We start from the raw sequence: 15,503 nt of genomic DNA on the forward strand, positions 1-15,503 counted from the left end.
ACGCTTGCGTATCAGCTTTTATCTCGGGTAACAAGGAACCACACAGGCCATGACACATGCACGTTTCAACATGCACATGTTTCAGCTAACAGTACTGTGAATAGTGAGGACCACCTGTATTTGCCAGTTGGTAACAGCAATATCTACAGAGTCTGCACAGAAATCTGATTTAACTGAAGCCTCCACTTTTTTTGTGCAGTTTTTGAATTTAAAAGTTATTATACAATTTGAATTAAGCACAATAAAATATTACTCAGACCAGCCAAGAAATTTCCCATTGGCTTTAGCCAATGTCTCACATTAAAAAAGGAAAACAGCAACTTCTATTTCCTTTGTTAATGTTCATCACTGTCATTTTTAGTGCTTTATATTTGTGACTCTGTGCTTATTATATGAAATAATTATTCAGTGACATCTCAACCTGATTGTGTTCCATTTCTCCATGAATTTCTCTGATTTGGCTTTTTTTTTTGTGTGTGTGGTGTGGGTTCAAAAACCTACAGACTTGTTCTAAGGTGGTCTCATGTTTCTCAGATAAACTGTAATCTAAAAGAATCTAAAAATGGAGTACTGAAGTAAATCATGTTATGCTAACACTTGTTAATTCAAGGTATTGGATACCCAAGTGTTGTTGTTTTTTCTTTATGATTTTCTGTAGTTTTAATTTTTTCTCCACAATAACAAAACCATGGCATGAAAGATGAAGTTGAAACGAAGAGAAAAAAAAGAACTAGATATCTGAATCCCCTTTTGTTGAGAAAATTCAGTATGAGAATATGAATGCCCGAAAAGATCCATGTTTGTGTTTAGGAATATCAGTAAACATAAACCATGAGACGGGACAGTTTGAGGCACTAGTTTGGGTCTTATAAAATTACCTTTTTTATCTAGTCGATTTGGCTTGAGGTAGGCATCAAACAGATTAAAATGTATAGTTTTCACAGCATATTACCACTCCATGAATCCTTAAAAGAGGGACTGAAGATCCATTTCCTTCTTTTACCATCAAAGTGGTTGGAAGCAGATACCACAGCACGTAAGTGAGCCAAAGGTTGTATTTTTTTTTTTTTTTTGCGGTACGCGGGCCTCTCACTGCTGTGGCCTCTCCCGCTGCGGAGCACAGGCTTCGGATGCGCAGGCCCAGCCACTCTGCGGCATGTGGGATCCTCCCGGACTGGGGCATGAACCCGTGTCCCCTGCATCAGCAGGCGGACTCCCAACCACTGCGCCACCAGGGAAGCCCCAAAGGTTGTATTTAATGAGATCATAAAATGCATGGAGGGTCTTCTCTGAAACATCTTGCGGCTAGGGACCTTTGGGTGATCAAATGTCCCTTCCAATGAGTCACTATATCTCAAATACCAGTATTATCATTTGGGAGAACATATTGGAAGAAGGAAGAAAACATGTTTTCACACATTTTAAAACCAGCTATTGAGAAATACTCATGGGGTGAAACATCCTTGCTGCTTTTTGAACCCTGGAGATCACATGACTGATCCCAGTAGGGTTACCCAGGAGCGCAGAAAGCCAGAGTGGGCAGAACCAGCCAGGAGACTCAGTAGATTCTTGGCACCCATGGGGTGGTCTGGATAACTAAATAATCTGTCATGCTTTCCTGAATGAGTAAAATTCTACATCAGAAATCCAAATTAACTTCACACAATGGCACGTCAATACTTGGAGATACATGTCAGACTTGAAGGAGTTCAGCAAGCATACCTCATTGTTTTTCCCTCAAATTTTGTTCTGTGCTCTGAGAAATCTTTTTGCCTTCTCCAAACCATGGAGGTATTATCCTATATTTTCTCTTAAGAGCTTTATTTTTTTTATATCTTTTGTACTTATAACCATAATCCACCTGGAATTAATTTTTAAATATGATATAAAGCAGGTATAAACTTCATGTTTTTATATGGATATTCAACTGATCAAGCACTATCTACTGATTAAAAGACCCTTTCCCTCGTGTTGCAGCACTGCTTTTGTCATAAATCAGGTGTCCGTATGAGTGGGTCTGTTCATGGACTCTCCATTCTGTTTCATTGGCCATTGTCTATTCTTGTGACAATACCACTCTGTTTAAATTACTTAGCAGCTTTATAATAAGTCCTGGTAACTGGCAGCATAAATACTTCAGCTTTGTTCCTCAAAATTGCCTTGGCTATTCTTGGCCTTTTGTATTTCCATACAATGTTTTAAAAATCAGCTTGTCAAGATCGACAAATGTACCTAGAAGGATTTTGATAGGCAGTTTAATGATAGCAAGGATCAGATTAGGGAGAAATAACATCATTATAATATTGAGCGTTCTAATTCATGAAATAGTATATACACCTCTATTTATTAATGTCTTCTTTAATTTGTCTGTAATATTTTGTAGTTTCCAGTGTAGAAATCACTCACATGTTTCTGTACATTTATTTTTAAGTATTTGAATTTTTATGCTAATACAAGTGTTATCATTTTAAAATTTCATTTTCTATTTAGTTTTTTTTCCTAATGTGGGTTGAATTAAAGGGATACACATAGTTTTTTAATGCCTTCCTCCCTCCCTCCTTTCCTTTCTTCCCCAGCACATAATCTGTCTCTCAAAGGCATATCTTGGACACATCATGCAAACCGTTTTACCTTTTGTTCCCTTATACTAAGAAGGCAGAGTAAATAAATAAGTAAATAAATAGCTTCCAAGCAGACCTAGTAAGAATGCTCAGTGGACATATAATAGCCTCCTTATTAGTAGCAAGAGATAATTAAACTAATCTGAACAAACTAAAATATGACCAATTACCTCCTTCTCCCTGAAGTGAACTCAGCAAATACATGACACTATTGTCTAGATTGTCTGATTGTGGGATTTGTGGGCAAAACTGGGCAAATGGGCACATTCTTGTCCACTGTCTTGACTGGTTTTAGATATTGTCTCAGAGAATTTTTTTAAGGTAAAATCAATTAAACTAGGTTATATGTACTAAAATGGCTAAAGTCACACAAGCCTTAAATTAGTTATAAACTTTCACAAATGGAAAACTCAAATGAGTGATCAAAATATCCCTAAACAATCCATTTCCTAAGTGGGACACTATCTCTGTGATCCAAAATCAGATTTCCAATTGGAAACCCCATAGGAAATGAATCCCAGGTTAAGAGAAATCACCCAATTAACCCTCCAAATGAGAGTGCACACGCCTATGCAGAATGGCTCTCACTTCCATTACAGCAGACCACAACACACTACCACTGCCACCATCACTGTCAGAATAAAGCTCTAAGGAGGTTTCCAACACGTTTACAAATTAGTGGAAGGTCAGTGCAAAGTTCAACACCTCCCAAGGTCTCCCGTGTTGTCACTTACTCGTAAGATCTCCCTGCAGATGTACGCAATCCACTCTTCCTTCAACGTGTTACCTTTCGTGTTCTTGATCAGGTCAGTGACAGAGCCAGCACCACAAAACTCCATCACCAACTGGCAAAGGAAGCAAACATGCCATTATTATCATTACACTTCACGGCTTCCAATGAGTTAAGAAAGCATAAGGTGTCCCACCTGGCTGCTTTGGAATGCCCTTCCTGCAAAGAAAAAGTGACCATAAAACGATATATAAAACATAAATTTTTATCTTAATTTTTTCCCAAAATGAAAGAAAGGAAAGATTATTTTTAATGTTCCAACCTGAAAATTATAGCTGGAAAACTAGGAAAATCTTCATATTCTAAGTATTTGTTTTAAATGAGGGCAGTTAGGTGGCACAGATGTAGTTGAGAATATCCCTGTGTTTTTATCCAATGGTCAAACTCAACTTTCCTATAAAAGTAGCATCATTCCCCTGCCTGAAAGAGCTGTGGTTGTCTAGGCAATCCCAAGTCAGAACAATTCAAGTGCACACTGTTTATGTTATTGGCTTGTAAGTGGCACTGTAAGCTGTCAGAGTGAGGACTATCTGCTTTTAATTAACTTCAGCAAATGTTCCCAGGAGGCTGGACATATCAAATAAATTCAATAAACAATAAGCCCTAATTTAGCACTTTTCATCCCCAAAGCTCCAAGTTCTCTATAAATATAAACTCATTACAGTACTCAGCAACTTTATAAAATAGGCAGAAAATGAACATCTCCCTTAGTTAATGGAGGAGTAGAGACTAGAAGAGGAAAAGCTATCCATTTGCTTTTACATTCATTTTCTAGGTTTAGAGAAATACATCCATTTCCATACATTTCTCCCTCTTCTTCAAAAAGTCTGCCACAAAAGTCATCTTTTTGTGACAATAATTTAGATGACTAGCAATCAATCTCTGATTTGACACTAGAAACAGAACTTAAATGGGCCCATAATGAAATCACATTCGTGGTTTTGGCTTTGTCCAAATGTACGTTCCTAACCTCAGCACCATGTCACCAGGTCCTAAAAGACACCCCACCAGGCTGTAAGATCTTTGGGCAGAAATAATGTTCCCTTTTTTTTCTGCATGTCTGGTTGAAACAATAAAAACTCATGAAATGAGTTTCCAATGTCTGTTCTGATTTATCTTCTTATGATTTTTTTTTTTTTTTTTTTTTGCGGTACGCGGGCCTCTCACTGTTGTGTCCTCTCCCGTTATGGAGCACAGGCTCCAGACGCGCAGGCTCAGCCGCCATGGCTCACGGGCCCAGCCGCTCCGCGGCACGTGGGATCTTCCCGGACTGGGGCACGAACCCGCGTCCCCTGCATCGGCAGGCGGACTCTCAACCACTGCGCCACCAGGGAAGCCCCTCTTCTTATGATTTTACAAAGGGTAATGAAACCCTCCAATCTTCTCCAGAGTACCGGTGGAGACTGATCAGGAGCTTTTGTAAGGAAATTTGAAAATGCCACAATAGACCTCGTTCCAACCCAGTAAGAGTTGTAAAATTACCATATATGAGAGCCAGGAAGCTATCAAAGACCACAATATCATGTTAGAAAGGACTGAGGAATCAACTTTAAGAGGTCTCACTGGCCAAAGATGGGATAATTTGAGCATCGGTAAGAATAAGAACTGCAATATCTTGAAACACATTAAATATGCTGAACTAAATGCATTAATAAAGACACCCCTTAAAAAGAATATAATTGGGGGGTTTCCCTGGTGGCGCAGTGGTTGAGAGTCCCACGGGTTCGTGCCCCCATCCGGGAGGATCCCACATGCCGCGGAGCGGCTGGGCCCATGTGCCATGGCCGCTGAGCCTGCGCGTCCGGAGCCTGTGCTCCGCAACGGGAGAGGCCACAGCAGTGAGAGGCCCGCGTACCGCAAAAAAAAAAAAAAAGAATATAATTGGCACTGTTTGAAGAAAATGAGGAACCAACTTCTTATATTGAGACTGGTAGATAAAGGGAAAGAATGAAGAATTTACACTTCCTTTCTTATACAAGTTTTACCACAGTGATTAAATAATAAAAGAGGTAAAACTTCTCTTCACGAGAAAAAAATATTCCATCTAATAAGTGAAGAAGACATAATAGAATTAGAATATCATTATTTCACAACCTCTAATAAACTAGTGGATTTAGGCACTGATGATCAGTGACTGCTAACATTAAAAAAAAAAAAAAAGAAAGAACCAGTTATGATTTGCTTCTTGATTAGAATAACACAACATCACCTCAGGAGTAGTCTTGCCAAAAACAAAAAAACTAAACAAAACAAAAACCCAAAACTAAATCTGATCAAGCCTCTACTTCCAGTTACCAATTTACAGGAAATTCAGAGGACTGAGGAACATGTTACATCATGGGGATATAATCAACAAAACCTAGAATAAAAAACTCCACAGGGTAAATGGCCCATTTGCTTCAACAAATACATATCAAGAAGGATAAAGAGAGATGGAGGGGAAATCTGTAGATTTTAAAACATTTAAAAAGATATACCAACAAATTGGTAAATGGATGCAACTTATCTGGTAGTGATTTTTTTTTAAATGCTGCTAAAATTTTTGAGACAGTCTACAGTCTAGATATTTGCTGACATTAAGGAAATGTGGTTGACATTTTTTAAGCGTGATAATAGTACTGTGGATATCTGAAAAAATGGTCCTATATTTTAGAGAAACATACTGGAGTACTATGGATAAAATGATATGATGATAGTTTCTTCTACAAATAGTACAGGGTCAACTGGATAGCCACATGTGAAAGAATGATGTTGAACCCTTACCTCATGCCACATACAAAAAATATCTCAAAATGGATCAAAGACCTAACTATAAGAGCAACAACTGTAAAACTCTTAGGAGAGAACATGGGGTAAATTTCCATGACCTTGGACTTGGCAATGGTTTCTTAACTAAGACAGCAAAAGCACAAACAACAAAAGAAAGAGATAAATTGGATTTCATCAACATTAAAAATTTTGTGCATTGAAGGATACTATCAAGAGAGTGAAATAACAACCCATAGAAAAGTATATGCAAATCACATATCTAATAAGGGTCTAGTATCCAGATTGTATAAAGAACTCTTACAACTCAACAACAAAAATAAAAACAACACAATTTAAAAACAGGCAAAACACTTGAATAGACATTTCTCCGAAGAATATATACAAATAGCTAACAATGTTCCACATCAATAGTCGTTAGGAAAACGTGAGTCAAAAGCAGAATGACATATCACTCCACACCTTCTAGGATGACTATAATTAAAAAAAAAAAAAGCAGAAAATAATATGTTGGCAAAATGTGGAGAAATTGGAACCCTCCTACATTGCTGGAGGGAATGTAAACTGAGACAAACTGTTTGATGGTTCCTCAATAAGTTAAAACATAGAAATACCACATGACCTAGCAATTCCACTTCTAGGTATATACCCCCCAAAATGGAAAACAGGTGTTCAGACAAAAACTTGCATATGAATGTTCAAAGCAGCACTGTTCACAATAGACAAAAGGTGGAATTAACCACTGTCCATCATCAGATGAATAAAATGTGGTATAGGCATACAACAGAGTATTATGAATGAAGTACTGATGCATGATACAACATTGGATAAAATCTTGAAAACATTATGCTTACTGAAATAAGCCAGAGGAAAAATGCTAAATATTGTATGAATCCATTTATATGAAATATCCAGAAAAGGCAAATACACAGAGACAGAAAGCAGATTAGTGGTTTCCAGGCACTAAGTGGAGGGAAGAGTGGGAGTTCCAGCTTAATGGGTACAGAGTTTCCTTTTGGGGTGATGAAAAAGTTCTAGAACTAGACAGAGGTGATGTTTGCACAACACTGTGTACTTAATCCCACTGAATTATACACCTTAAAATTATTAAAATGGTAAATTTCAAGCTGTGTGTATTTTACCCGAATTTTTTTTTTTTAAAGATGATGAGATTTGTTTCAAAATAATAGAAGGGAGGAAGTAGATGGCTGTGTAGATGGGGCAGGATTGACTACTGGTTTGATGACTGTTGGGGCTAGTTTTGGGCACATTATACTGTTCTGTCTACTTTTGTGTATTTTGGGGATTCTCTATAAATACAAAGTTAAAGAAAATCTCAGTTATGTAAATTGTGGTTTAACAGCAGCAGGATGGACCAAAGAAACATCTTTGGGTAGAAAGAAAAGAACATTTTCTCAAGTGCGCAAAACATGTTTGTGCCCCTTCTCCAAATCCTACCTTGAAAAACACAGTGACCAGACCTCCTACAAATGCATCCATTGCTCCTGTATCAGCTGGAGAAAATGTCCCACCATTGAGTTCTATTAGCCACATAACTATAATTCCCAAGGAAAGCAGTGGAAGCCCAGTGACTCCGGTCTTTCAAAATTAGATTGGACAAAATACTTTCAAATATTCAGTAGGAAACAATCCTGCTCTAGCCAGGCACTAATGTCAGTGGTTTCTATAATTTGCTTCTCCATTCAGCTCCAGCTGAAGGCTGCTAAGTTCTTTTCATCTCACTATGGAACAAAATGATTGTTAAATTATGTAATGGGATTTTTTTTTTAAAGAAAAAGAAAGAAAGAAACCAGCCTTTGCTAGCAATCGGTTCCTGCAGCCTCACAGCAACACTGATAATTACTGCCACCACACAGCGGGGACACTCCCTCACCACAAGTAAACTCATCACATTAATAAACAGAAACAGGGCTCAACATGCCAAGCCCAGCAGTGATAAGTCAATAACTTCACATCTCACAGGCAAGAAATAATGCATCATTAATATTCTTTCTGAAAGAAAGTCCTCAAAGAGTTGACACTGGGGCAACAATGCTTGCTAACATTTACTGAGAAGTTACCATGTGCCAGACACTGGGCTGAGTGATTTGCACTTATTGTTTCATTAATTCTCCTTCTCCTCAATTCCCTTTTCTTTATTTATTTGGAAATGCAGGTTAGTTAGTCATGGTCTGCAGCCTTATCCATGGTATGTATACTCGTTAAGTAACTAGGGCAGGGTTGAAAGCATCATGCTTTCTCGAGTACTAACTGTATGAACTTGGGCATGTTCCCTAACTCCGCTGGGCTCAGCACCCCGCCACCATCACTATTAAAACAAAGTAAAAGCATCAGCCTTATATATGTGATGTGAACACTGTGTTCTACAGAATGGAAAGCTTCTGGTAGCCAGAAATCTCAAACTCTATTACTTATCCATTCTTTGGTCTGTTTGCATTTATTAAAAAAAAAGTTTCCAGCTTGGAAGATAGCATTAATAGCTCCCCAAGGTCCACTTCACTTGGATGGTGAGGAAATGGCTGAAAGAGCACCTATAAAGGGCACGGTGCACATGTGTTTCTAAAACTTCTGTTAATGAAAGAGTACCAAGGACACATGTCTTTTTTTCAAGCTTGTATCACACAGCAAGGAGACACAGCAGTGCATCCTAAAACACTGGATCTTTTTATTTGGAGAGTTGGAAGAAGGTGTAAGAGGTTTAAAGAGAATCTTATATTTGAAATTCTCATTCAATATCACCTACACAACTGGGTCAGAAAATGAAAATACACATGCATGTCACTTGGGAAGAAAGGATGAAGGTTAAGTTAAAGTGAGGACAGAACTGCGCTCAGGCACGATGGGGGCTGGGCCTGGGCTGGACCTGGAACCTTGTCAAGGTGGAAATATTTAAAAAGCAGCACAGTGTGTAGTGCAACCCAACTGTTAGGGAAAAGCTTGCCTGGATTGTTGAATGTGGGTAGTTATTTCTATCTAAATTAAAATGGTTAATTTTTAAAAACAAAGGCTTCTAACATATTTCACAATTTGCATGGTTGTTTATCACATACTTTTGTCTGATGAGAAGGATGTTTTCTCTTAGAGGTTGTGGGGTAAGGGGGTACTTATTATGCCCTCCTGTGCTTTCCCCCTCCTTCAGGACGGTATTTAAGAAAAGGGTCTTTGATTGGTAAACTGGAATTGACATATATACACTACTATGCATAAAAGAGATAACTAATGAGAACCTACTGTATAGCACAGGGAACTCTACTCAGTGCTCTGTGGTGACCTACATGGGAAGGAAATCCAAAAAAAGAGGGGATCTATGTTTATGTATACGTGATTCACTTTGCTGCACAAGAGAAACCAACACAACATTGTAAAGCAACTATATTCAAATAAAAATTAATAAAAGAAAAGAAAAGAAAAGAAAAGAGCCTTTGGCCTCAGCTGATCCCAGAAGGAGTCCCAGAAGCACTATGTGAGCCTTCCCTGAGGTCACCCCCTAACCGGGAGGGGCATGGGTTTGGAATCAGCAGATGCGGTCACTTCTAACTTGCTTTCTCCAACGCAAGTCACCTCTGAAAGAATTTAAAAAGGTTTATTCGCAGAGCCAGCCTAAGAGGCTTAGGATGATTTCTGGGGTCCCTATAGCATTCACTCACGTGCTAGTTAATTGGTTTTAAGTTCCTATAACAAGCAAGAAAGCTTTAAGGTATTTTAAAACTGCAGGACTAGCCTAGAATATCTTGACAAGAACATATTCCCCCCAAATGTCACTAGTCAGTCACCCACAGGAAAAATGACTACTAACAGATTCCTTCTCTTTTATAGTAAAAGGAGGGGTGGGAGACAGGGGTGAGGGAGAGGAGGGAGAGGGAGGATGAAGGTCGACCTAAGATGAAAGAAGTCTGCACCAAGCAATTGCAGGGGCAATCTAAGAAAAGGAGAGGAAAGATAAACTTCCAAGAATTCACAAGTCTGCAAAGGATCAGCCTATTGACCTTGAAGGTCCAGAAACATCAGCGAGGCACAGGATATTTTTATCATGTGTAGCTGGGAATAGCCAAAGATCCCATCTGCATGATTTATGAAGGTGTTAACAAAACCCAAACTCAGTACTTTGTTACAGAATGCTGCTTCATTTGCCAAAGGTAGTTTAAGTTGCACAATACAAAATGTGTGCATGGAAGTACAAAAATTGGTGGGTATACATTTATCATTTCAGTTAACTGATGCAAAGGTAAAGCAAAACTGTGGGGAATTTCAAATTTGGAAAAGCAACCTATACTGGCTTTTGCATTCATTTTTATTAATTTTTAAAAATTTTATTTATTTGTTTATTTTTATTTATTTATTTTTGGCTGCGTTAGGTCTTTGTTGCTGCACGCGGGCTTTCTCTAGTTGCGGTGAGCAGGGGCTACTCTTCCTTGGCGTGTGCGGGCTTCTCAATGCAGTGGCTTCTCTTGTTGCAGAGCACAGGCTCTCGGTGCACGGGTTTCAGTAGTTGTGGCACTTGGGCTCAGTAGTTGTGGCTCGTGGGCTCTGAAGTGCAGGCTCAGTATTTGTTGCACACGGGCTTAGTTGCTCCACGGCATGTGGGATCTTCTGAGACAAGGGATCGAACCCGTGTCCCCTGCATTGGTAGGCTGATTCTTAACCACTGCGCCACCAGGCAAGTCCCTTGCATTCATTTTTAAACTAGCATGTATTTGGGGAAACAAAAACTCCTTTGGCTTCTGAATTATATTCTTGGACTTGAAAACAGAATGCTTATAACCACAAATTCTAAGTCTTCCAAACATAAAAAGATGAGCCCCAAGGATGTGAAGTCTCAGGTTTTGTCAATAAAGTTTCTGGATATGAACAACTTTGTATGTTGAGAATGACAATCACAGTTTGAATCTCCTAAGCCAGCTGGTATTCTTAGCAAGAAGCCTGCTCAAAGGACAACTAGAAATGTTCAGTAGTTGCCCATGTCTAAGGAGAGAGCCATCTTAGAATCAGCATGACAGCATTCAAAGAAAGAGAAGTTAGCTACGTCTTGGATTTGGTACCTGGTGCTCCAATTTCTCAGTATGCATGCAAGACCTTCTGGAGGGTATTTCCTGTTAGGGATAAATCACCACATGTCCACTTGAGTCATGGACTCAATCATAGAAACTAACCTTAAAGGCTAGTTTTAGAAGAATTTGGGGTGGGGATAGGGGAGCAAGTTTTCAGGAAAGTTAAAAATAGGAAAAGTAAAAGCAACACTGGCTTTAGAGGACTTAGGACTAAGAAACTCGGTAGATGAGAATTTTGAGAAGTGCAACACAAACAGGAATATTGACTTTGGCTCAAAATTAATCTAGAATAGGAACCAGAGGGTTGTAGAGACCATTAGCAGAGTAATTGTAAGCATATATAAAGTCTTCCTTTTGCTAAGGTGAAAAGCAGTTTAAGCACAGTTCAAATGAAATTCATTGGGATAAAAGAAGAAATCATTTTCACATTCTTGTCCTGTGACAAGAATTAATCACCCATTAATTCATAAAAATGATTCCATTAAAGCTGAACTCAAGCCCAGTTGCAAAGTAGTAAATCAGGTGTAGCTTTGGGGCAGCTACACATGCAATAGGGCAGCTCCAAGACTGGGAGACTGTTTACAATCCCTCCTCCTACTATTTCAGGCACGCTTCTATATTCACCAAATTCAGCCTTACAAATTTCTACTCACAAATAGTAAGAATCAATCACTTCTCCAGACAAGTGACCTAGGCTGTATATATGAAGGAAGAGACTTCTTTAGTAATAAAATTATAAAACACTAATTAACCCCCTCTGTCCTATGAAAGCCTCATTTCTGATGCATAGAACTAAGAAAAGAGTAAATTTCAATGAACTGTTCAGGAGACTCAGCTACAGGTGGTTGGGTTTTTAATGGTACTATCTGCAGCACTTTACATTTCAATCTTAAGACAACCAAAAATGTTAGTAGGCATGCTTTTTGCCAAACCAAGATGCTACAGCAATGTAAATCCAAACTATAAGAAACTTGGATTTCGGGGGCTGTGGCCAACATCACTGCAGATTCTAGAAAGGATCCCCCATTGGTGATTGAAAGACATCTTGGTTCATCCCAGGATCTCATTTCCAGATGATCTTACATGGGGCGTGGACAAGCAATGTCAGTGCATGAAGTGGAGCGTGCATGGAAGACAGCAGGCAGTGACGGGCCTCTTGTGCAATTGGAGTGGGTGCGTGCCCTCTAGGCAGCCGAGCTACTGCTCTAACATGCTGCTGATATTCAGGACTTCAGGCCCAAGAGTTCCAGATCATCTGATTTTTCAAAACCTTTCAAGGAATCCAGACTTTTGTGTGGAACTGATGTACTTTTTTTTTTTTTTTTTTTTGCGGTACGCGGGCCTCTCACTGTTGTGGCCTCTCCCGTTGCGGAGCACAGGCTCCGGACACACAGGCTCAGCGGCCATGGCTCACGGGCCCAGGCGCTCCGTGGCATGTGGGATCTTCCTAGACCGGGGCACGAACCCATGTCCCCTGCATCGGCAGGTGGACTCTCAACCACTGCGCCACCAGGGAAGCCCTGTTGTACTTTCTTCTAACGTTGGCATCATTAAAGCACCACCACCTTATGTGGGCCAAACTAAACCCATTTACCTGGGTAGCAATTAGTCTCGGGGCCGCCAGTTTGAAAACTCAGACCTTGTCCAAATTTATCATTTTTATAAGAAAGAAACCAATGACAGTGATGCTGCCTCTGCTCAAGGTGAGACTCCAGGTCTCTGGACTCCAGGCCAGGTCTCAGGCAGCTGCTAGCATGTTTCCCCTAAATGCACACAACATAATTTCTTAATGCTTAGCTCTACAAGTCTTCAAGGATACAGTCTAATAAATGGCTTATTGAGTCATCTCAGTATAATAATCTGCTATGTCACTTGAACAACCTACATTTTGGAAGCTAATCAGAAATGTTTTTCCTTTTATAAGGTAGTCTAGAGCCGTGATTGTTGAGGTGGTATCAAAAAAAGGTAGCAAAACATGTGTGATTTCGCTTTCTAACTTTAGGAAATTAACCCATTTAATAGACAGGCCTTCTCACTCCCGGTGTCTGAATGGTGCAGCAAAGTGGAGAGCCTCTCTTTGCTGAGATGCAGCAGAATGAGATGGCCATGTTGTGTGTCAGGGTTCGCCTTGTTTCGGAGAGATCGGAATCTTTATTGAAAGAGCTCCCTTTTTTGATTTCCGGATCAGGCCCTGAGCAGTTGATAAGGGAGAATTACTTGGCCATTATCAGAAGTAGTTGTATTTCCACAAAGAGCTGGTACTAAACAACAGTTTATCTCTATGACAAGACTGATAGAATTCACACAGATTATAATTCAATCAGACACCTGAAACAGCACATATATTGGTTGGTGGCCTATGTGCAAACCTCTGTCCTCCAGCCACAGCAAAAGAAATACCTGGGGAATAGTTCCTGTCACCTGAAAACTGGGAATAAATGTTAGAGAGTGCTGCGCTTGGTTGCTACAGGCTCTGTCTCTACACAATCCATAATAATATTTTTATATAAATGTAATCCTAACAGAATGCCATTAGCCCAAAGAGTCAACTCTCTGTGACCTTTGCAACTATTTGCTAAAACACTCCCAAAAGGTTTAATGTGCTTTTCAAAGTATATTTCTTAGACTTAAGAAATACTGTCTTCCTAGCAGCTAGCAGGTCTTGCTGTCCTCTTTGAAAGCTGGGGAAACTGACAAATGAAGATGAACGGTGAACTCAAAATAGATTTGTGTAAAGGCAAAGCTTCAGTCCTATTTGGAACACCAACCTCTGAAACTATTTTCCCAACTATTGGAACTATTTTTCACAACAAAAAGGAGAAGAATGTAGGGTTCAGGGGCCTTGATTCTAGCATGAGGCACCTTGGGGTTAGCTAATACACTGGCTTCATCACTCACTAGTTGTGAATCCTTAAGCAAACTTCTTAACTGCTCTGAGGCTAATTTCCTCATCTGTAAAGTGGGGATAATGAGAATATCTAATTTGTAGAGGGATTGTGAAGACCTAATGAAATAATATGACAATGCGAACAAATACAGGACTTGGCACACGGTAGGTAGGTGCTAAATATTACTTGCCATTGTTATTAACACAGAATGGCCCAAATTTAGTGAGTCAGAGGCCTTGGAACAAGTACACACTAATATATTCTATAACCAAGTTCCCATCAATATTGTGATCTGGTGTTAATTTGCCAACTATTATGTTTCTGTTCTGCCTTTAATTTTCTAAGTTCCTCCTTAGTTTGCCATCAAATAGAAGAAGAACAACTAGAAAAAGAAATGATGCTCTTGTACCCATGAGGCATTTCATAGCTTTGTATTTTTATCCCCAGTGACATGAAGCTAATGGACCATTTCTAGTGGGGACAGTCAGAAGAGTCCTCTGCATGGGCACAGATCGGACAAAAGGGATGCTCTCTGTCTACCAAGCAGAATGTGGGGCACATAATTGCCGCATTCTGCCACCAGCATTTGACTGCAGGTGGGGAAAATGGAATGTGAAGGCAGAGTTCCTCCCCCCGTGGCACAGGTTTGGAAGTGATCAGTACTTGCAGACGCCCCTTTGTGAACTTCAGGAAGGGGATCAGCTTGCTGAAACAGTCTCCTCATTGGCCTTCCTGCTCCCCCTCTGGCCCCCATCTGGTCTAGTCTCAACCCAGCAACCAGAGGGACCCCTTCACTCAATGGGTCAGATTCCATCCCTTCATCTTCAAAACCCTCCAGTGGCCCCCAGCTCACTCAGAGTAAAAGCTGACATCCTGCCAATGTCCTGTAAGGCCCTGCCTGATCTGGCCCCAGGTCTCATTCCCACATCTTCCAGTCACACTGGCCTCATTGTTATTCCTGGAAAACACTGGGCCTGGAATGCCCTTCCTCCAGGTATCTACAATGGGGCTTCCCCTGGCCACTGCAGCACCTCCCCGCAATCCTCATTAGTCGTTCCCTGCTCTTCCAGGCATTTATCCTCCTCCAGCATGCTGAGTAGCTTTCTGACTTACTATGTTTATTGTTTGTGGTCTGTAGCAAGAATGTAAGCTGCATGCAAGTAGGGGCTTTTATCACTTTTGTTCATTGATATATCATAAGTGTCTGTAAGAGTGCCTTGCGTCTAACAAGTGCTTGATATGTATTTGTTGGATGAATGAATGAATGGATGAATAAATGAACACATACTCATGCAGGCTCCTAGCTCCCAGCAACCACAGCAATCTCCACAGGAAGAGCCACTGGCCAGGGTGCGAAATGGTGGGCAGT

The 15,503-nt window shown here is 40.0% G+C and overlaps 1 protein-coding gene across 7 annotated transcripts in view; it reads right to left on the minus strand.

Annotated features, from left to right (window-relative positions):
- TNIK (TRAF2 and NCK interacting kinase) overlaps positions 1-15,503 on the minus strand; it is a 414,289-nt gene that overhangs the window by 134,510 nt on the left and 264,276 nt on the right. For all 7 annotated transcript variants that reach the window (XM_049709762.1, XM_049709760.1, XM_049709759.1 and 4 more), the window contains exon 5: positions 3,356-3,466. In XM_049709762.1, coding sequence (XP_049565719.1) covers positions 3,356-3,466 — 111 coding nt within the window. The remainder of the gene's footprint in view (positions 1-3,355; positions 3,467-15,503) is intronic.

Source organism: Orcinus orca, chromosome 5 (assembly GCF_937001465.1).
Source record: "Orcinus orca chromosome 5, mOrcOrc1.1, whole genome shotgun sequence".
Lineage (NCBI taxonomy): Eukaryota > Metazoa > Chordata > Mammalia > Artiodactyla > Delphinidae > Orcinus > Orcinus orca.